At 46.1% G+C, this 22,595-nt stretch overlaps 1 protein-coding gene across 7 annotated transcripts in view; it reads right to left on the bottom strand.

Moving 5' to 3' along the window:
* The window catches only part of CUX1 (cut like homeobox 1), a 359,761-nt gene that overhangs the window by 146,948 nt on the left and 190,218 nt on the right, over positions 1-22,595 (bottom strand). For all 7 annotated transcript variants that reach the window (XM_044746858.2, XM_044746859.2, XM_044746857.2 and 4 more), the window contains exons 4-5: positions 20,815-20,893; positions 321-458 (exon numbers count right to left, since the gene is read on the bottom strand). In XM_044746858.2, coding sequence (XP_044602793.1) covers positions 321-458; positions 20,815-20,893 — 217 coding nt within the window. The remainder of the gene's footprint in view (positions 1-320; positions 459-20,814; positions 20,894-22,595) is intronic.

Raw genomic sequence — 22,595 nt, 5'->3', positions numbered from 1 at the left:
GCAGGCAACGCATCCGTCCTTTAAAAGGCAGATCTTATCACATGCTGATCCAGGAAGAATTTTAAAAGCATCCTGACCCGTCCCGTCGGAGGGCAATAAAATCCTATGTAGTTACATGTGCAGAGGAAAGCTTTACTTCTAAACAGCGAAGCATTATTATTATCTCTCTTTAAAGGCTCCGAGTCTTGCCCCACCCCGACTTTATGACGTATACGACAATTAGAGCTAGTCCCAACAGTGTGGCGAAGGCAATTAAAAAAAAAGAAAAGAAAGGAGACAAAAAGGAAAAGAGAAAAGCACCGAGCACGTCTTCCACCAACCTTGATTCTTCACTTCGGCAAATTCCTTGTTGTATTCTTCAAGAGTTTCCCTAAGTTTCTGGTTCTCTGTTTCAATGTCGTGCAGCCGCTGCACTTTGACCTGGAGCTGCTGCCCCAGCTCCAGAGCTGGCACGGGATCTGCAAGAGAGGAAAGCACAAGTCACCCCACTGTGGACACAGACGAGCCACCCTCAGGGTCACACGGAGAGCTGGGGCAGGTCTCCTGGGCGCCCGGGAGGTCCGTCTCCAGCAGGTCCCCCGGGGCTGCCACCACTTGCCAGAAGCTGGGGCCCCTATGGCCTCACCGCCTCCTGCAGAGCCCCCGGGAGCCCCATGTTTGGCTGGGGCCTTCTCTGTGGCCTACAAAGGATGTGTACACAGATGACAGTGAGGACATGGCACAGAGACCCACTCCAGGATCCTGAACACATGAAAGTGGGGTGGGAATGGCTGTGGTTCCCTGGGTTTGTCCACTTCTCTGGCGTGCTGTGACACCTTAGATTTGATAGAAAGAGAGATACAGGGGGTGGGGGCGGGAGCAAGGCGAGAAGACCTGGGAAAATCAACCATGACCCTAGCGCCCCACTGGGAGGGTGTGCAGGAGGCGCTCACGAGCTTTAATCTGTTTTCAACAATTCTATGCTGTCGGAAAGAACCCCTGACACCCGGAGAGCGTCAGGCAGTCCTAAGACACTTTTTCAGACATTTTCTCATTTGAGCCCCACAACAACCCTGGGAGGGGGTGTGAGATGCGATCACATTCCTTTCACAGAGGTGGGACTGAAGCTCAGGGAAGCCGAGCGCCTTGCCCAAGGGCCAGTGAGTGGGCAGAGAGCGCGTGAACCCAAGTCTGTTAATTCCAAGTGACCATTCTTCCAACAGGGAAGGTCCCTGAAGGAGCGGAGGAAACAAACATGGGCTTTCTGAGAAGCCACTCTACTTAGGACATGATCCCCCGCCATCGGGAGCCTCCTTTAGAGCCAGGGCTCAGCAGTTGGTGATCTGAAGACTGGAGGACCCTAGGTTTCTGCCCTTCCCCAGAGGCACAGCTGGTGACTAGCCTGCTGTGACCCATCCTAGGCCAGCGAGCCAGCCAGTCAGGAGGGCACCGCCCTCCTGATTATAGTCGAAAGGGCAGGAGAGGGCATCCGGGCCAGTAAGATGAGGTCTGGTGGTTAATTCAATGTACAATCTGCCATCAGATTTACTTATAAAAAATTGAATTTTAACCTAAAATTAGAGATTGCAGACATGGATTTACAGTGCTAACTGTTGGCCTTTGCCATCAATTACCATTAATTCAGCACAAAATGGAGAGACATTAAATGTTTCCCTGGCGTCAACTGCATCTGTATTTTTTCTTCTGCTGCCTATGAGGCACTTATAATCCACCTGCCGGGCACCAGGGGAGCACTTCCTCTGGAATTCTCAGGCTTTGTCAGAGGAGAAGAATACCCAAGTCCACTGGGCTTAGAAAAGATTACGGAAGATATTCCTGGCATGGAGGCCAGCATCACTGGGGAGATGGTTGTAAAGATTTAGTCTCTGGTTGAGGAATGCTAAACACCAAGCCAGTGGATCAACAAGGGTATATATTCAAGAGCTCACTTAATTTTCAGATACCGGAGTCATTAATTTTTCAGACCACCCCTGGTTCCTGGAAACGAGGGCTTGATCCACCGTGCCTCTGTTGGCGAGTCCACCAGGAGCCAGGAACTCTTTGAGATGCCAACATCTTTGTAGAGTTTATAAAAGGCAGGCACTGGGATACATCCAGCCCAGCGGCACCAGACCTGCCCGTGGGGTTTAACACCAACACTGTCCATCATGTGAAACCCTTGGCTGTCGGGCGTTTATTCTCTGTGTATATACACTTTATGAGTATATCCCTTTCTCGCTTGTGGCTTTTCATTATTATTTTAATCAGCATTAAAATATTTATATTTAATTAGATTTCAAAAGCTATTTCGGGGAGACGGTTCCTTGTAAGTAGGAGTAGTAATAACACTAAAGACTGAATTCCTCAGAACATTCCAGGTGCAGTTTTTTTTTCTTTTTAATTTCAGCATCTTTCCAGGGTACCTTCCCACCCCCCACCCTTTCACTCCTCTGCCCACGGCCTCACGCTGGGAAAATGGCGTGAAGGACATAAACAGCATGCCCATGGCCCCACTTCATATAGAACTACAACTTGAACTTGAAACAGAGGTCACGGACGGACTGAGAGGAACGCTGCACTTGTATAAAATTCTATTAACGTCCACTCATGGAGGCTTTCTGGCACAATTGCCAGCACAAATTATATTTTTAAAGAGCTCAGCTAGTATAGTGCCCTCTATCCCTAAAATTTCTGCCGACAACTTTCCCAGTCCGTTCCTTTTAAAAGGCCAGGACCCGCTACGTCTGCTTCGAATGAAAAATAGCTTCCCTCGCTCGATTCAGCAAGGAATTCAGTGACATATAAAAGTAACATACACATTATCAAGTGAATGGTAACTAGACCTTTAGACAAATTTTCAAAGCATTATATTGTGAATGAAAATTCTGGCAATCTCATCATTATTCATTATGGCATGTATATTTAATTTAACACGATTAAAGGTTAATGCTAAGTAGCAAAACTGGTCACAGGATAAAGAATGAACTGAATGTTCAAACGTCTCTATGCATTAAACTTCAAACTTTACTACAGTACAGCTGAATGCCTAAACGCCGACAGCATCTGAACATTGTTTTGGATTATGTAAAAGGCATTGCTAAAGTACCTCTTAGGCTTAATTTTTATTACTTGTATTAAAGGAACAGCTAATTACCGCATGACAGTATAATGACTCCAGCATGTTTGGGCTGGAGACCAAAACAATGAATTTCGGCACGCCAAACCCCAACCTGAACGTTAATCTAGGCGAAATCATAGCTTTTTGTCTCGTTAATGATTTCCAATGCCATTTAAACCCCACACAAGTATTGTTAGGTCTTATTCTGAACGTCACAAGCCTCCGATCTCAGCAGCTCAATTAGGGAATTGTCTCGGGGAGGCAAGAGGACACACCCATACGTGGAACAGGAAGACACAAATCCTGCAAGCTCCGTCTGCCCAGCCTCCTCCACGTCAACATGCATCCACCCAACGGGACAGACTTGCAATGTGTTTGACAACCATCTAACAGGTAATTCCTCAAACACTCTTTGAGGCACTATATGGCCCATTATGCAACACAACACTCAAAGAACATAATTACAACAAACAAATAATACCGTCATCTGCATTTATTCAGCATCTTCTCCCAAGCCCATGTAACATTATCTCATTAATTCCAGCCATCACGGTCAGAGGTCGGCGGAGAGGGCTCTGCAATGCGTCACGCGCTGGCATCTCACCCAGGGACAGGGACGGGGGGAGGAGAGAAGATGGCCAGGCAAACAGGTATGCAAAATTTTAATTAAGATTTGTGCTTCCTGAACCAGCAGCCAACCAGATTATACTGTCTCTTCAAGTACTAATTTAACAAGTATTTCCTAAGCATCCGTCTGCTCTGGGCAAGGCCTGGGTGAGGCACTGGGACGGACACCAGCCAAGACGGCCGGGACCAGCCTCGCGGTAGGGATAGAGCATGTTCACAAATACACAAATAACAAAGGTAAAGCAAGAAGGGCCGTCCCGAAGCAGAGGAGTGGGACATCACTCCCAGACAGAGAAGTGGGAAAAGGAGATTTTTTTTTCCCAAAGAAGAGACTGAATTTAGACCCATGGAGTGGGTGGGGCAGTCTGTCCACGTGGAAGATGCAACACGCAGGGGAGCAAGGAGCAGGGAAGTGCCCAGCATGCCCAAAAGAACAGTTCAGTCTGACTGCTGGGGCCCCTGTACACATTCTATGGCATCAGGACCATTTTAGGTGCCAGGAGGACACGGTGGCGAAGACGACAATCCTTGCTCTCAAAGACTTGATGTTCTAGCGAAGTGGGGGATCCAACAAAAAGCAAAGCCCAACAAAACAGAATCCTTTCAGGTGCTGGCAAGATGAAGAGAGGAAAGAGGGTGTGGAGAATGGGGAATGGGTCCTGGACACAGACGGGCAGGGAGGGACTCTTGGAGGAGGTGACAGTGGGATTCAGACCTGTGAAAACACACTCTTGGCAGAGAGAACAGCAGTGCAAAGGTCCAGCCATGGGTGTGACCTGGCATACTCAAGACACAGAGCGAAGTTAGTGAGGCTGCTGTGAAGGGAAGGGAGAGCGGCAACGGACAAGTGGTTAGAGAGGGAGGCCTGTGCTCAATGATTTAAAGAAAAATATGAACACAATCAAGGAGAGAAAGGACGATATAAAGAAGAATCAAATGAATTCTAGAGCTGAAGATACAATGTCTGAGGTGTCGGGTTAGTACAGCAGGTAGTGTGTCAGTCTCATAAAAACAGTGTCTGAAATGAGCCAGAGCCTGAGTTTGGATTCAGTTCTCCTCCCGATGGGAAAACCATCAATGAAAAGGACTCTTGCAAGATGAGCCGCTGGGGCACGAGAAGAAAACTGTAGTACTTTGACCACAAAAAGGTTTGTTGGTTTTCCAGTGGCAAAATATGTAAGAGTTTTAAGCTTAGAGATGAATTATACAATTTTCTTTGAAAAAGCTAAGTGTTCCAAATTAGCTGCCCTGTTCTATGATGGCAGACGGCTATCAGTAATACACTGCCTGGCAGGCATTTTTGAAGAAAATAAATACGTAACCTATGTCTTTGAAGTAAATGTGATGCTTTAATACTTAGTGGGAAAAAAACTACTTCTCAAAAGAAACTCATGCTATAGTGACAGCAGTCTACAAATGCATATTTAGAAATGTTCCCATCATCATATAAACTTATAGGGAAAGATAACATCCTCTGTAAAACATCTCAATGCCTCACATCATGGGAGGAGTGCAGCACAATGATTTAAATGTGGGTCAGACTGCCTGTGTTTGAATCCCAACTCTGCCACTTACTGGTTGTGCAACTTTGGACAAGTTACTTATTTTCTCTGTATCTTAGTTTCTTCATCTATAAATCAGGCATAATGACTGTGCCTATACCATGAGATTTTCATGAGGATTAACTAAGATAATATCTGCATATCTTAGAAAATTGCCAGGCACAGAGTCAACACTCAATAAATGTCACCTGTTACTAACCAACTCAAACCTGATTAAATATTTGCCAAAAGAAGTTTCAAACCATTTGTTTATAAAATAAAAAATACAGTATCTTCTGCCTAGTTATCAAGAAAAGTAGAATATCAGAGAAAATAAAAATTTACTAGTTGAATTTCAACAAACACCTTCTTAAAATTGGTACACAGGTTTCAAAAAAATGAATCATATTTTCATAAAGATAGTCAATAATGCACTGCTTTGGTTTGGATCTATGTAACTTTGTGAGTTATCTTTTCCTGACATTTATGACAGCCATTAAACCAAGAGAAAATTAACAAAACCTGGAGACTTCCACTTCTGGCCACGACAATTAGCTGGTACTGGACTTGACCTCTAGCCATGAAAAACTAGACTATTAGGCAGACTACATGAAACAACCATTGCAGATATTGGACAACCAGCAGAGCAGGACTGTAATCCCCAAGAGAAGGGAAACAAGTGAGATGAGTCCTCTGACCACTCTGACTTTCTGCCAGGAAGCACTTTCTGGATTGCAGCACAGGGAAGGGGGAACCGAAGCAGAGCATGATGTCTTCCTGGGTGGAAAAGACAGAGATCAGAAGATTGGGAGGCCGGGGCAGCTGGAATGTGTAGGGCAGAGCACTGGAAAGGAAGGGGATATGCAGAGAAAGAGCTAGAGAAATCTGCAGTGGAGCAGAGTCTGTTGCTAAAAGCTAAGGTGCAGCCGCATAGGGTGAAACTCCACAAGGCTGGGCAAAGAATTATATGGAAAGTCTAAGTGAGCAACTCCCAGAGTTCACAGAGGGTTGGGAGACTTCTGAGTTGCACCCGGCCAGAGAGGAGAGACTTGCTGAATAGCCAGGACATTCAGTAGAGACACTAGAAGGGCCATATCAGAGTGGAGGGCTAAAGGAATCCTAAAGTAAAGGCGACGCCAGACTCACTCCCAAAAGCTTAAAAACTAGCCTCAGAATGATCGAGCTGATCTGCAAGTAATTTAACTGCCTGCCCAAACAAACTTAACACTCTTAAGAAAGACAACGAAATCCAGATAGTTAAAAATTACAATGCCCACCATCCAACCAAAAATTACTAGACACGCAAAGAAGCAGGATAATCAGGAAAAAAAAATCAGTTAATAAATACAGAATCAGAAATGACAAAGAATGACGGATTAGTTAACAAAGATGAAAACAGCTATTGTAAGCATGCTCAAGGATTTAAAGAAAAATATGAGCATGATAAGGAGAGAAATGGAAGATATAAAGAAGAAAATGGAATTCTGGAGCTTAAAATGCAATGTCTAAAATGAAAAAATTCCCTAGATTGGCTTAAGAGCAGATTAGACACTGCAAAAGAGAAAAGATCAGTGAATTCAAAGCCACAGTCATAGAAAGTGTCTAAATTGAAGCATGGAGAGAAGAGACTGGAAAAGTTACCAAAACCTCAGCCACCTGTGAAACACTATCAGGCAACGCAACATACATGGCCCAGGAAGGGGAGGGGCATATTTAAAAAACAGTGGTGAAATTTTTCAAATTTGGCAAAAGCTACAAACCTAAAAATCGAAGAAACTCAACAAACTTCAAGCAGGATAAATACAAAGAACACCAATAAATATAACCAAATTGCTGAAAAGAATAATAATAAAAAAAATCTTAACACCAGAGAAGAGAAGACTCATTATCTACAGGAGAAGAAAGATAAGACTGACCAGAGACCTCCTGTCAGAAATAAGTAGGTCAGTTCTGAGAAAGAAAAAACAAAAATTGCTAACATATAGTTTCATACCCAGCAAAAAATATCTTTCAAAAATGAGGACAAGGTAGACATTTTTTTGTTTCAAATGAACAAGAGCTGGTAGAATTCATTGCCAGCATTCCTACACTATGAAAACTGTTAACGGACGCGATAGGCTGAGCGACAATGAAGCTAGATGGAAACCTGGATCTACACAAAGAAATAAACACCACCGGAAATGGTAAATATATGGGTAAAAATAAAATACTATTTTTCTAATTTTTAATTTTCTTAAAAGACAATTGACTATTTAAAAGCAAAAATGGTAACAACATGTTGTACAGTAATAACACAGGTAGAAGTAAAATGAATAACAGAAGGAGGAAGAAAATGAAAGCGTATGTAAGATTCTTATATGTGAAGTGATGTAAGATTATTTGAAGCTACAGTGAGATAAATTAAAGATGCTTACTGTAAACTTTAAAGTAACCACTAAGAAAATAAGACATAGAATTATAGCTAATAAGACAATTGGGGAGATAAAACAAGATCATAAAAAATGGTCAAAAGAAAGCAGGGAAAATACAACAAAAAACAGGTAAGACAAGCAGAAAACAAACAGTAAGAGAACAGACTTAAAACCCAACTTTAGCCATAATTACATCAAATGTAAAAGATCTAACATTCCTCTTAAAAGGCAGATTGTCAGACTGGATAAGAAAGAAAGTCATGGCTGTTTACAAGAGATGCTTAAACATAATGATAAAGACAGGTTAACAGCAAAAGGATAGAAAAATATAACATGAGAACACTAATTGAAAGAAAGCTGGAGTGCCTATGTTAAAATCAGACAAAAGAAACTTTAGGACAAGGAATATGGCCAGGAATAAAGAAGATCACTATATAAACTTAAAACAATCAAATCTCTGAGAAGATATAACTAAAGAGATATATATGCCAAAACATGGCTTCAAAAAACATGCATCAAAAACTGACAGACCTGAAAGGAGAAAAAGAAAAATTCACAATAATAAAGATTTCAAAACTCCATTCTTGCTAATTGATAGTAGAGTTAGATAGAAAATCAGTACAGATACAAAAGACTTGAATAACACTATCAACCAACTTGACCTGACTGACACTTACAGAGCGCTCCATTCAGCAATTACAGAATACGTGTTCTCTTCAAGCACACACGGAACACTCATCAAGACAGAACATACCCTGGTCCATAAAACAAGTCCTGAAAAGTTTAAAAGAACAGAAATCATGTAAAGCATGTGTTCTGACCACAATGGAATAAATTAGTGACCTAAGCCTCCACTTTAAGAAACTTGAAAAAAGAGCATATTAAACTCCAAGTAAGTAGAAGTTAGCAAATCACAAGAAGAGAAAGCAATAAAACTGAAAACAGGGCAAAAAGAGAAAAAGCAATGCAAATAAAAGCTGGTTCTTAAAAAAAATCATTAAAATTGATAAGCTTCTAGGCCAGATTGGTCAAGAAAAGAAGAAAAAGAATTTATAAATTCCGAGATCCAGAATGAAAAAAGGGACATCACGACACATCCTACAGATATTTAACAGATAATGAAATATTATGAACACTGTGGCAAAAATTTTGATAATTTATATGAAATGGATCATTCCTTGAAAAATTACCAAACTGACTCAAGAAGAAATAAAAAATCTTAGTAGCCCTATATCTGTTAAAGAAATTAAATTTGTAACTAAAAACCTTGAAACAAAGAAAATCTCAGCTCTTGATGGCTTCACGGGTGAACTAGAGAAGTTTTAAGGAAGAAATAATAGCAAGCTTACACAAACTCTTTCAGCAGAGAGAGGAAGGGGGAGCACGTCTCCACTCTTGATCTCCACTCTATGAGACCAGCGCTACCTTGATACCAAAACCCAACAATGACATTAAAGGGGAAAAACCCAGCAAAAAGCTATCGTCCTATATTCCTTATGAACTTAAAATGCAAAAGTCCGTAGTAAAATATTAGGAAATGGAATCCTGCAAGTTCTAAAAAGCATAATACATCATAACCAAGTAAGATTTATTCTAGGAATGCAAGATTGCTTTAACATTCGAAAATCAATCAAACTATTTCAACATATTAAGAGAATAAAGGAGAAAAATCATACAACATCTCAACAGATGCAGAAAAAATCTGACAAAATTCAATACCAATTCACAACAAAAACTCTCAGCAAACTAGGAATAGAAGGGAATTTCCTTGACCTTATAAAGAATATCTACAAAAAACCCAACAGCTAACATCATGCTTAATGGTGAAAGCCCGGAACACTTTTCCCTAGTGTTGGGACCAACGTAAGGATGTCTGCTTTCTCCTCTTCTATTTAACATTGTACCAGAGGTCCTAGTCCTGCAAAAAAAGCAAGAAAAACAAACATGTGGGGCTGGCCTTGTGGCCAAGTGGTTAAGTTCGCGTGCTCCACTTCGGTCACCCAGGGTTTTGCCAGTTCGGATCCTGGGCGCAGACATGGCACCGCTCATCAGGCCATGCTGAGGCGGCGTCCCACATAGCACAACCAGAGGGACCTACAACTAGAATATACAACTACGTACTGGGCGGTTTGAGGGGGAAGAAGAAAAAAAGACTGGCAACAGATCTTTAAAAAAAAAGAAAGAAATATACAGCATTACAGACTGGAAATCAATATGGATATAGAAAACTTGAATAACAGTATCAACCAACTTGATCTAACTTACATTTATAAAACATTCCATTCAACAAACTATAAAGTACACAATCTTTTCAAGGGTACATGGAATATTCAAGATACAACATCCTGGGGAAGCTACAAAAAACCTTCTAGAACTAATAGATGAGTTTTAAAAGGTCATAAATATAACATTATTACATGAAAATTAATGGCATTTCTATACAAAAGCAACTAACAATTGGAAAGGAAAATTACAAAGGAAACATCATTTACTATAGCATCCAAAAACATGACATACTTAGGGATAAACTGAACACAACATATGCCAGGCTTGTACACTGAAAACTACAAACATTGCGGAGGGAAATGAAAGAAGACGTCAACACATACACCACGCTTGGACTGGAAGGCTCGGCAGCGTTACAGGTGTCAATGCTCCTCGAGCTGATCCACAGATACAGTGGAATCCTGCTCCAAATCCTGGAAGGCTTGTTTGTAAAAACCGATCAGCTAAATCTAAAATCAGTATAGAAACTCAACTGGCAAAACCAATTTTGAAAAAGAAGACCAAAGATAAAGGACTTATATCATCTAATTTCAAGACTGACTATAAAGCTACGGTAATCAAGATGGTGTGATATTAAATAAGGATAGCCATACAGATCAAGGAAATAAGAGGGTCTAGGAAAAAAATCTCACACATATATGTATCATCCACTGATTTTCAATGAACCTTGACCCTCTTTCATACCCTACGTGAAAATTAACTCAAAATGCATCATAAGCTTAAAGGTAAGGGATAAAACTATACAACTTCACTAAAAACACACGAGAAAAAATTGATGACCTTGAGTTAGGCAATAAATTTCTCAAAACAGAAAAAGCAAGAACCAACAAAAGAAAAACATAATAAATTAGAACGCATTAAAATAAAAAACTTTTACTTTTCAAATGGTAACTGGGAGAAAATATTTACAAGACATATATCTGACAAAGGACTTATATCTACAATACTTTAAAAATTTACAACAATAGTAAGACAAACAACCTGCTAAAAAAAAACGGGCAAACGATTTCAACAGCCACTTTATAAGTGAAGATCTCTAAGTGACCAAAAGCACATGAAAAAATATCTAGCATCATTAGTCACCAGGAAAACGCAAATTAGAATCACAATGAAATCTGCTATACACCCACTAGGAGGTCTAAAACTGAAAAGATGGACCATGCCAAGTGACGGAGAGGACACGGAGCAACTGCACTCTCATGTGTTCCTTGTGGGGGACAAAAGGACACAAACATTTTGAAACTCAGTTTGACAGTTTGTTATCAAGCTAAACACACACCTCCCCTACGCCCCAGCAATACTAGCCCTAGGAGTTGACCTATGAGACATGCAAACCTGTGTCCTCATGACAACTATCCGTGATGCTTACAGCAGGTTTACCCGTAGCAGCCACACACTGGAAACAATCCACCTGTCCACTAACAGGGGGCCGGGTAAGCAGACCGCTGTGCATCCATCCAGTGGAGCCCACCCAGCCATGAGACGGTACTGAGACTACGGTGACAGCAACACCCAAACACCGGGCTGAGTGAAGGAAGCCGGACACACGAGAATGGAGGGCACACCCACTGGCTCCATTTACGTGAAACTCCAGAAATGACGACTCTAACCCAGCTCGACAGAAAGCGGATCCGTGGTGGCTGGGGTCTGGGATCATAGGGAACTTTTGAGGCAACAGAAAAACGTTCTGTATCTTGATTGTGAGGCTGGCCATATGATCAAACTGCACACTTAAATGGGTACATTTTATCCTATATGAATTATGCCTCAAACAAGTTGATTCCAAAATGTAAGTTTTTTTAAGAGATTTTACTTTTCCTTTTTCTCCCCAAAGGCCCCTGGTACATAGTTGTATATTTTGACTTTGGGTCCTTCTAGTTGTGGCACGTGGGACGTCACCTCAGCATGGCTTGATGAGCGGTGCCATGTCCGCGCCCAGGATCTGAACCGGCGAAACCCTGGGTGGCTGAAGCGGAGTGTGCGAACTTAACCACTCGCCACGGGGCCAGCCCCTAAAATCTAATTTTATAGTGAGCAAAAAGCTTTTGTACCCCTAATAAAATATAAATTTTAAGTCCTTTTTACTCTTCATCACATCCTTTTAGTTCTATTCTTAGTATATGATTTACAATGTATTTAATACTCTGCTGTAATTACACATTTAAATAAGTAAATAAATAATAAGAATACATTAAGGGTGCAAATTCAAGATTTTTACTGTTGGGGTAGATGACTAATAGCAGTTTGGAGACCACGGCCTCAGACCTGTGTGGCTGCTGTCAAGGATGGACGGGGGGCTGAATGAAGGTGGTGAGCCCAGCGAGCAGGGGAAGGGGGCTTGGACGAGGGAGGTGGTGGGCGACGCCTTGAGCAGTCGAATTTGGGACACATTCTGGAGCTGGTCAATAGGGCTTCCTGACAGACTGGCTATAGGTGTGAGGGAAAGAAAGGACTTCAGGCTGACCCCCGCATTCGTGGCCTAAGCAGTGGCATGAATGGTGACACCATGCACCTCTCTGGGAGGGCTTGGGGGAAACCAGCCCTTCTCTGTGGTCACGTGGAGTTTGAGAGCCCAACGGACATCAGAAGTCACCGAGGGAGAGAATGTAAACGGAGAAAAGAGACAGGCTAAGAACAGGGTCCCGGGGGACTCCCACACTGAGAGGAAGGCCAGGGAGGCCTGCGAAGGAAGAGTGTAAGCGGCTGACAGGTGGGCTCAGCGGGCGGAATTGACTCAGAGGAGCTTTGCCGGGATGGGGAGTAGAGAGTTGGCCAGTGGCTGGAAGGCGTCTTCTTCTTCTGATCACATGTATTTTCCCAGCAAAACATGAGATGTGTAGCAGTCAGGGCAGAAAGAAGGCACGAAACAGGACAGGTATGGGCCAGAGTGGGAACGAGGGTGGGGCCGGCTATGCAGTTTAGACCTCAGGTAACTAACTTGCTCTGGCCCTCCAGGGACCCTGGCACATTTTGTGTCGGACGCCCTGGGTCACTGGGAAGGACGCGTTGCTGTGCCCCGATAAAGCCCAACGGTCTCGGTGCAGGGGAGTTCTGGAAGACGGAGAGGACAGTGCCGAAGGTCACAGAGAGCTACACAGGCTGCAAAGCAGGGCTTCCAATTCCGTGGGGGCCACAGTGCGCCGGGGAACGGGGAAAGGGTTCTGGGGCCTGCAGGGAGCCGCTTCTCCGTAAGTCGTGAGGCCTGAAAAGACGGACCTCACTAAACCGGAGCACACGTTTGCCCCGCAAGCCCTGCGGGCAACGGCGTCCCCTGCCACCCGCCAGAGGATGAGCGTGCCCCTTGTGAGTGCCATCCCTGTGATGACATCACGGCGTGGCAGCCACTGCTTTTCGCCAGGGCACTCTAGGCTAATGTAATCATACGATTACATAATTAACCCAGCTGTCTCATTAAGAAAATCAACTGGAATTCAGGGCATAATTAGTCATACAGCAATTAGCATGCTGATGAGCAACTGATGAAAAGCTGTCTAGATATCAAGTGTGCCAGGACCACCCCAGTCACAGCGAGGGGGGAAGGAGGCGACACACCACCCCACACAGTGAACCACGGAGTCCCCAAGTCCCTCGGAGCGAGTGCCCGCACCCGAGCCGTGTGAGGACAGGAACGCAGAGGGACGGTCCTGAAGAGGGCAGGCACGTGTGCGAATGCCCCTGTTGTCAGGCTGCTTCCTTTAAAATGTTTATGGCTAACTGCTCAGCCTGCAAACACTGGGGACGTGAAATGGGGAGCTGTCAGGCCCCAAGTTTGTTGTAAGCTGTTCACGGAGGGTGGAGAAGCTGCTTCCTTGGCCAGCATGCAGTGTTGGGCAGAGCATCACTGTCCCTCGTCCTTTTGTCCCCAACGCTGGACCAGCTCCGGTCCCGCAGCCCAGGAGGGAGACGGGAGAGCATCTGCAACCCACAGGCTTCACCCCACGCTGCAGCCCCAGGGCCCTTTCCGTCCCGTTACGGTGCTGGTGGTTGACTCTTACGTGTGAAACACAAGGTTTGATGCCAGTAAACTGAAAATGTGTCTGGGGACCCTGTGATCTCCGGCTCCTGAGGCTGCAGAGTTCTCTCTGGAGGGGCCATGGGCACTGGCTCCGTGGCCAACGCCAGGAGACCCAGAACACAAGGACTGGAGCAACCTTACGGGATCCGGCGGGAGCGGCCACACTTCCACAGCCTTCAAAAAAGCCCCCGACTAGCACATGGACTGAAACCTCAGTATCAGAAGCAACTGGGTATTTCTAACTAATCCTAAGGTCTTGTCACCTTTTCCCAGGAGTCTTGCTATGGGATCCCTGAGCGGGCGGCTGATAGGGAAGAAGTTAGAAGAACGGAAGGAATGGTGTTTTCTAATTTTAACCGACAGCGTGGCCTTGCTTGAAACTAGTGTGAGGGGCAAAGGCCCAGATTAGTGTTCTATTCTTACAGAGGGGCATTAACAAGCAGTTCTCAAAAACGACGATGTTCCACTTTATTTCTGGATCTTCCAATGCTGGGCCAGGGGGGATATTCACAGGAGAGGAAGTTTTCCTAAGTCCAAATCAAACCCCCTCAGGGGCACCAGGGAGTAGGGGCATTTTGGAGTGGGTTCTCAACTAGTTCTCTCCCAGGATTCATGAAAACTAAGACTTTCTGCACACAACTGCAGGGCAGTCATCCTAGGGAAATAAAGTGAGAGAAGTCAGTCACGAAACACTGAGTTCTAGCAGGGTTTCATGAGTCAATGAATATTTTATGTCACTGATAATGTGCTTCCTAAGATTTAAATCTTAAAATAAACCCTTCCAGGCACTGTCTTTGTGTTTGTGTCTGCTGGACCTAAACCACATCTTAGCAAGGAGTGAAAGATGATTCTTTTTGGTTTTTTTTTGGTGAGGAAGATTGGCTCTAAGCTAGTATCTGTTGCCAATCTTTCTCTTTTTTGCTTGAGGAAGATTGGCCCTGAGCTACTATCTGTGCCAATCTTCCTCTGTTTTGTATGTGGGACACTGCCACATCATGGCTTGACGAGCAGTGTGTAGGTCTGTGCCTGGGATCCGAATGCACAAACCCTGTGTGCCAAAGCAGAGTGTACAAACTTAATCACTATGTTACCGGGCTGGTCCCAAAAGATGCTTCTTTTAAGGGGGCCACAGCCAGAGGCAAGGAGGCAACGAGAACTTGCAAAGAGGTTCTTCCAATGAACTCTGCAGCCAAAGCAGAGAAGTTCTGTGACACCAACCACAGGTGGTGGCTCCACCGACTTTCTCTCTTTTCCTCATTTCTAGGAACTTTAAAAAAATACCATTAACCAAGAGGTTTCTGGGACAGAGAAGTCACAGTCATATTTTACACAAATTGATAAATGTCCATCGACTATTGCTTAAGTTCTTATCTGTAATCCATTAACAAGGGGTATTCAGAAACTAAGGTCACAAGTTGAGTATTTTACTGATTTTTGCCTTTCCCCCGATTATAGAGATAAATACAGGATCAGTGTAAAAAATCTGAGAAAGTACCAAAAAGCAAGAGCAAGTCACCCACGCAAGGTTAATTACTGGCAGATTATGCATACCATCAAAATTTTGCTCAGAACACAGTAAAATTCCAGCTACACAAAAGCCTTTAAGAGGCCATTCCAGGATATTCCTAGCTATCAGAGAGGGTCACATTTTAAGAGTGGAGACATTTTTTTCTTGTTTCATTACAGTAAGGGATGAAGTCCACCTACTTTGCCTGTTTAGTCAAGGAAGACCTTCTGGAAGCTACTGTGTGGGCTCTCAGCACCTACATGGGAGAGCAGGGGCCGAGGCTCCCGGTGGACCGCAGGGAGTGCGGCCGAGGGGATGAGAGAATATGGCTCTTTAAAGAGTATACCTTGAGTTTTTTCTTGCACACCTGGGGTTACTGTTGCTGACAGAGAGTCATGGAACTCTGCTCTCACCCACGAATATGGGTTCCAGTGCAAAAGGAGGCTGGCCTCCCAATTAGGGAGCTTGCCGGAGAGGAACTCCTTGTCCGGTGGCGGGGTCGGGGGGGATCTTGCTCACGCGTCCTTATCAAGTCATGATGTTGGCAGACGGCCACAGTGCCTTTCCTCATGCAGCTAATCATTAGCAACTTAATAAATATAAATCTCAATTAGAGATGTAGAATAAAAAAATTTACATATTTGCAAATTTAAGATAATTCCTGTATGTTGACCATACACATTATGATCTAAAATTTGTCCAGGATAAAACAGACAGATGAAGCCACATAAATTAATGACATAAAATTCTAACTTGCTTATGAATCTAAATGTCAACTACTCTCCTACAGCTATGACGTTGACAGCAGAGGCAAGGGCCATTTTCAACCAGGACAACAATTAGAGACGATCAAGAATTAGGAAGAGGACGCTAGTTCTCCAGACTTTTTGTTGGTCTTCCTTTTAATCTTGTATCCAGATGCAACCATGGCAACAAGGACTGTTATCGAGAGATGAAGGAACTGACGTGCGGTAAGTGAGGCCTGGGCTAGAGCTGTCCTAGTCGCCTTCTCCCACACCTGTTCTACCTCCTACCAACAGCTGAAATTTGCCATTTCTCTCCAACTTCACTCACTGCCCCAGGGCGGCCGCCTCTGAGCTTGCCCACTCCTTCCTGATCTACACTGTCATGCCCAAAGGGCTCTGCCTTCGAAGCACTCATCACCCCCAAACTCATTACTTGTGCAATTCCTTTTTAATGCCCGTGTTCCCACCAGACTCTACCGTCCATGAGAACAGGCAGCCACCCGGCAGATCTGCTCCCTGCTCTCTCCCTGGGGCTCAGCATGGTTCCCGAGACGCAGCGAGGGGAGGTGCCACGGCGCTGAGGAGTCACCCCCAGGACACGAGGACCACAGCAGTGCGGAAGGACAGCATGCTCTGCCAAAGCAAGCAGGATATTTCCAATCAAAGGGATCCTAAAATACTCTCAAAATTGACTAGGGACTGAGCAGTGATCTGACGGCAAATGAGAAAGAATGTAAACGAGGGGTCTTAACTCTTAACTCTTTGGAGGACTCATCAGGACGACTGTGCATTTAAATGTCTATTTAGGGTCTTTAACATGAAGGAGCTTTTGGAAGGAGAAACCACATCACTTGGGATGTTGGATGTGGCAGACGACAAGACGGAGGAGTCGTCACACCACTGCAGGAGATGAACGGTTGGGGCGGAGGGGGACGCCACGCTCAGCTGTGTGTGTAAAGCCTGGGACGCCAGCAGGAGAGCTGCTGAACCAAACCCAGATTCTGGACGTCAGCACTGGCCATGAAACCCAAGGCCTTCCAGGTTTGATGAACCCCGACTGCTAAGTGTCATAGAAGCGTCCATGCAGGCAGATAAATCTTCATAGTGACACCAAAGCAAAAGGGGAGTTCAGAGCGCTATTCAGCTGCAATAACGCAGTGAAAGATACATCCCGTTCTCTCACAATTTAGGCTCTTCGAATGCCGCAGAACACTCTCCCTCAACGGAAAGTGTCCATCTCAGGAGCAGGGTTCAATGTGAACAACTGAAGACTGAGACCAGAGAACCTCAGAGAGCATTCTGCAGAAATAATTCCATCTTCTAATTTATTCACTCACTCAACAAATATTTAGGGAGTTTCTGCTATGTGGCAGCCACCGGGGTAGACGCCAGGGACATCATTAGGGATGAGACTGCATTGTCTCTCTGCCTGGCCAGGTAGGCAAATCGCCGAGCACCAAGCGGTTCTGAGAGAGGCAGACATGGGTGCTTGGTGCGGGGTGTGTGCGTGAGAAGGGCACCCCAAAGCCGGCCCGGGCGTCAGGATGTGGTGTCTCCAACAGCCAATCTGGAGGGGCAGGAGGAGACGGGTGAGAAGGGGCCTGGCCTGCCAGCAGAGCAGCAAACGGGCCAGAGAGAGGCAACCCCGTAAACACCAAGACTCATGTCCTGACACTGTAGACATGAGAGAGGAGGCAGAAGCTGGGATGGAACCGAGAACATTCTGGAAGCAGAATGCCCAAGACTCGGTGACCCAGTGCTGTGGAGTGAGCAGGTGAGTACAAGGTGGTGCTGCTTACCAAGAGAAGGAACTCAGGAAGAAGGCGGTTTCCTTGGGGCACAGTGGTGGTTTCGGGGTGCCCATCAGTCACCCCGGGGGGATGTCCAGGAGGCCGCTGGGTATGCAAGCTGATACTCAGGAGTGAGAAATGGACCAAGCTTTCGGAGCCCCTAGCGTGACCCTTCGTGAATTCTGCCGCAGAGGACTCTGGGGTGGCTCTGGGTCAGCAGACTTGTGGGGTCACGCAACATGTCACACCTGTGGTATGCCAGGCCTTGCTCCAGGTGCTGGGCGAAGAGCGATAAAGCACAGCTGCCCTCAAGGAGCCGTCACTCCAGTAGGACCAGCAGGTAAGACACAAGAAAACACACAAATACAAGACTTCCAGAAGGGGCGGTGGGTGGGGGTGGTTCGGTCAGGTCTCTCTGCCAGTCTCCGAGGCCGATGGGACTCTGGCTCTGCCTCTTCCTGCGGTCCCGGGGCTGGGCCACATGGCACACAGCTGAAATACCTGTTCCATTATTCCCAAGAGCTCACTCCACTTTTCCGAGATGGCGTGAGTTGCTGTTTCTCGCAACTAGAAGAACTTAACGCACCCACCAATGTTTCTGGGTTTGGCTGGACTGAAGCCTTAAGCACGCAGACAGTTACGGCCCCCCGAGGCCCCCCACTGTGTGAGTGACTGTCAGTAAATGCAACGCTATTGACCAGACCCTTCCTGTAAGCCTCGGCCGCAGGATTACTTCATCTGAGCAATAAGCAAACTTCAAAACACAGGTAGAGTGCTCCGAGCTCCACGCCTGCTTTTCAACTACCCTGCTGGATCTGGCAGACCACAGCATTTGTAAGAAAGAAATGTGTGGGAGGCGGGTAAAAGCGATCTACATGGCATGCAGACGTACTTTGACTGACTTTTATTATCACAGAGAACATCAAACACTATTTGCTCCCACTATCATAAATTGCAAATGCAAACTTTAATTCTCCAGGCAAAAAGGATAATTATGAACACCACCAATATGGGAAAAATGCTTATGGTATAATATTAAGTGAAAAGAGTAGAATATAAATATATTTTCATGTTATGATCAAAATTCTTTAAATGTGATATATCTACATGAATAAGGCCTACTCAGGCAAAAAGGAACGTTGATGAGAAAAACGCTCTTGTCTTTTTCGACAGGAAATGGCGATGGAAAATTATGGCAGAAAAAGAAACCCACCAACTTGTTAACGTGGCTGCCCAGTTGAGACACTTCACTAAGGGAAACCAGGTACGAATTGGGCTTTTCAAAAAGAGAGTGCAGGTTATTTAGAAAACAGTAGCTAAAGGCTCTCTAGGTCTCGGGCAAAGATGAAATAAGACAGCCGCCTTTCAACTACGTCACCAACACCAAACTGGCATCTGCACAGGAAAATGCCACTGGGCCCACCAAGCTGCCAGGGCCTGAGAAACGGTGCACCCTGGGCATCAAGTGCTCCACTGGCTGTGAAGGACCCCCTCATGAGCCTCGGTCTGAGGCCGCAGGAAAGCCCTAGGCGGTTACAAACTCTTGCAGAGAATCAAAAGGCTACAATTTGGAACTAAGATAAGCTGGATAAACTCCTCTGACAGTGAAAGTCTAGAAAAAAGAAAACCATTCTCCATCCCCAGGCTGTTCCCCCAGGCTGTTCCACTTTACAGATGAGAAGACTGAGGTCCAGAGAGGAAAAGGAATGTGACCAAGAGGCCTTACAAGGCCCTGGACCTCTCTGCTCCCTGTCCGAGGTGCTTTCTGCTGCCCCTTGCTTGGGGGTGACCTCTATTAACCCCAGCTCCCAGAAGGGAAAAGCAAAGCCCACAGTGGGCTCTGGTGGACCTCAATTAGAACATAAGCTCAGGTATAAAGGAGACCGCTTGTGCTTTGCTTTGTGAAAGTAGTTCTAATAATGTCAGTGATGTGCAGAGGATTACTGACAAAGACAAGCGTGCAACTCCACTGGGAGGGCGTGCTGTGGTAGTAATTCGGTTTCCTTGGTCAGCAGAGGAAAAAGTTCAAATGACTTTCCTAATTTTCTGATCTGAGTCTTTCCAAGAAGGAGCTGGGACATGTGATCGCGTCCATCACCTCCCCACGGATTCTAGGTGAGGGGAACACCCGGGAACAGGGGACCAATGGGACCAATGGGCTCAAGGCCCTCTAAATTCCGTCTCACTTTCTAAAATGAGGATAAGGAATGGGAAGGCATCATTGCTCCGAATGCTGAGCTAGCATTGCTAAATTTTAACTCCAGCTCTTTTCAAAGAAGAAGCAACTCACATCCTTGCTTGTAGCTATTGGGGTTACCACTTGCCCTTGGCCATAACTCTTAAGGGAAAGACTTGGCCAGAGGGCACTGATGCCCTGCATGACCTGGGCGGGGAGTGGGCATTCCAAGGGCCTATTAGGGCTGCTCCTGAACGCGGGAATCGGTCAGCTCAGACCGTGAACATCCTCAGCGTCCGCACAGCACACACACAGGTTCCACTGCTTCTCTGTGAATCGGGCAGCATTTTATACCAAAGCCAAAGGGAGCCCCACAGAGTTGAGTTTCTGCGTTTACAAAGGCACCAACTGGAGGTTCCATGATCACTGTAGCAAATGTGCATCTTATTTCCACACCCACCCAAGGTCTGGGTTTTGGAGAATTCCCCTACTGGAACTCCCTGGTTCCCCAGGGCAGTTGTCATTGATGGTGCAACTCCCTTAGGAAAGACAAGAGCCCGAAGCCCACGCCCTCCCCAGATGCCCTGCCCACCGGTGGGCTGTCGGTGCAGCGCTTACCTGGAACGTCAATCAGTCTCTTGTAGACATTCAAGAAGGCTGCCTCGGCTTCTTTGCTTCTTTTACTCAGTGCATCAATCTGAAAGGGGACGGAGGAAAGGAAAGAAAAACACAGGGCTCAGAATTTGTCATTAAAAATCGTTACACACCTAGCGAGTTCCCATGGCAAATGCAAATCTGATTCCTCCCTGGAGGAGCCAGACAACCGGGCCTTCAAGCTCAGAGAGTAAGAGCCTGCAACCTCACGAAGGGGAGACAGTCCCCACAGGCCCGGTTCTGAGGGTACACGAGGCAGCAGAGGCGCTTCGAGGGTCCGAAGCCTTCACCACACTCAGCGCCACTGCCCTTCGAGTGGGGGCTTTCCCACATTTTCCACAGAGAAGCCGCCCAGCATGCCCTTCCCGGTCTCTTTCCTTCTTCTGTGAGCATTTTCTAAGAGCTGCCTGTGTGCCAGACGCTGGGCTGGAGGCGGGGGCAGAGAGGGGCAGCCCCCGGCCCCAGGAGCTCGTGGGCCAGGAGGGGAAACAGGTACGTTCCATCAACAAGTGACGGAGGCCCAGCTGGGAAGGTGCTAGGTGAGCAGAGCCATGGGGACACGGAAAGGGACAGGAAGCACGAAAGCATGTGACCTTTGAGGGGAGTCCTCAGGAATAGCTCACCAGCGTGGGAGGTGAGACACTGCATGGAAGGGGAAGGACACATTTCCACACCAGAGCAAAGTTCTTAAACCTGGGGGCATCTCATAGATCCTCTTCAAGAAGTTTGTGAAAGCCAGGGACTCTCCTCCTAGACAGACAGACACACACACACACACACACGGTCATGCACTCTACTTTAGGACACTCACATGTCCGCCTGTGTTCTGTCCATGGAATTGGGATTAAGAACCCATGGATGGGGCTGTAACACACCAGGGAATAAGGGGCGTCCGCTGGAGCGGGAACACGGATACATGGGGAGGAGCGGTGGGTGATGAGACTGGACAGCTGAGGGGGTCAGATCACGAAGAGCCATGAGAGCTCATGGAGGAGGAGGATGTTGATCACCTGGGAATGAGTCAGGAGGAAGGAGGGCAGGAGCGGGCAGAAAGGAGGTGGCCATTCAGAGGTTGCCGCCGTCACCCAGGCAAGAAATGTGCGGGGCAGCGGCGGTGGGCATGGAGGAGAAGAGGCCAATCAGAGAAATTAGGGTCCATCTGAGTTGATGTGGAGCACAGGGGAGCAAGGCGGGTCAAGGACGGTGCCCAGGTTTCTAGCTGAGGCGGCGGGCGGGTTTCTGTGACGGCAGCCAGGATAAGTTTGTTTGGTGAACCAAGTCGGTGGGGCTAGCTTCCCTCCAGTGTAAAGTCCACTCATCGGAGACAGTGATGTGTGAAACTCCCAGGCACAGGGACATGCGTCCGAGGAGCCTCTGACTGCGGGACGGGCTCAGTACACACTCTGAGCACACAACACACTTGCTGAGACAGCAGATCACTTTTTACACCCGAAGTGTGCAAGATGCTACATGCGCGAAGTTCATATTGACTCCGGAAAAGGACACTAAATTATATATTCCTTCTGTCCCCGCATGGAATTATACTCTCCGTCTCCAATGTTATTAAAGAGGCGAAAGGATGTGGTTTAATTACAGGGCCTCTCACCTGAGCCATCCCACCATCTGTGAAGGGCTGAGAGCAGTCACCTGACTGAGGACAGGAAGGCCCCGGGGAGGGGGACACAGGGCTGGCGGGGCCAGGTCTTGGGAATCCTGGGCAGAGCACACAAGGGCCACACAAGCAT

The sequence above is a fragment of the Equus asinus genome, chromosome 14 (assembly GCF_041296235.1).
Source record: "Equus asinus isolate D_3611 breed Donkey chromosome 14, EquAss-T2T_v2, whole genome shotgun sequence".
NCBI classification, from domain to species: Eukaryota; Metazoa; Chordata; class Mammalia; order Perissodactyla; family Equidae; genus Equus; species Equus asinus.
Note: the sequence above shows the minus strand (reverse complement) of the source record. Positions and strands in the feature narration are given on the sequence as shown.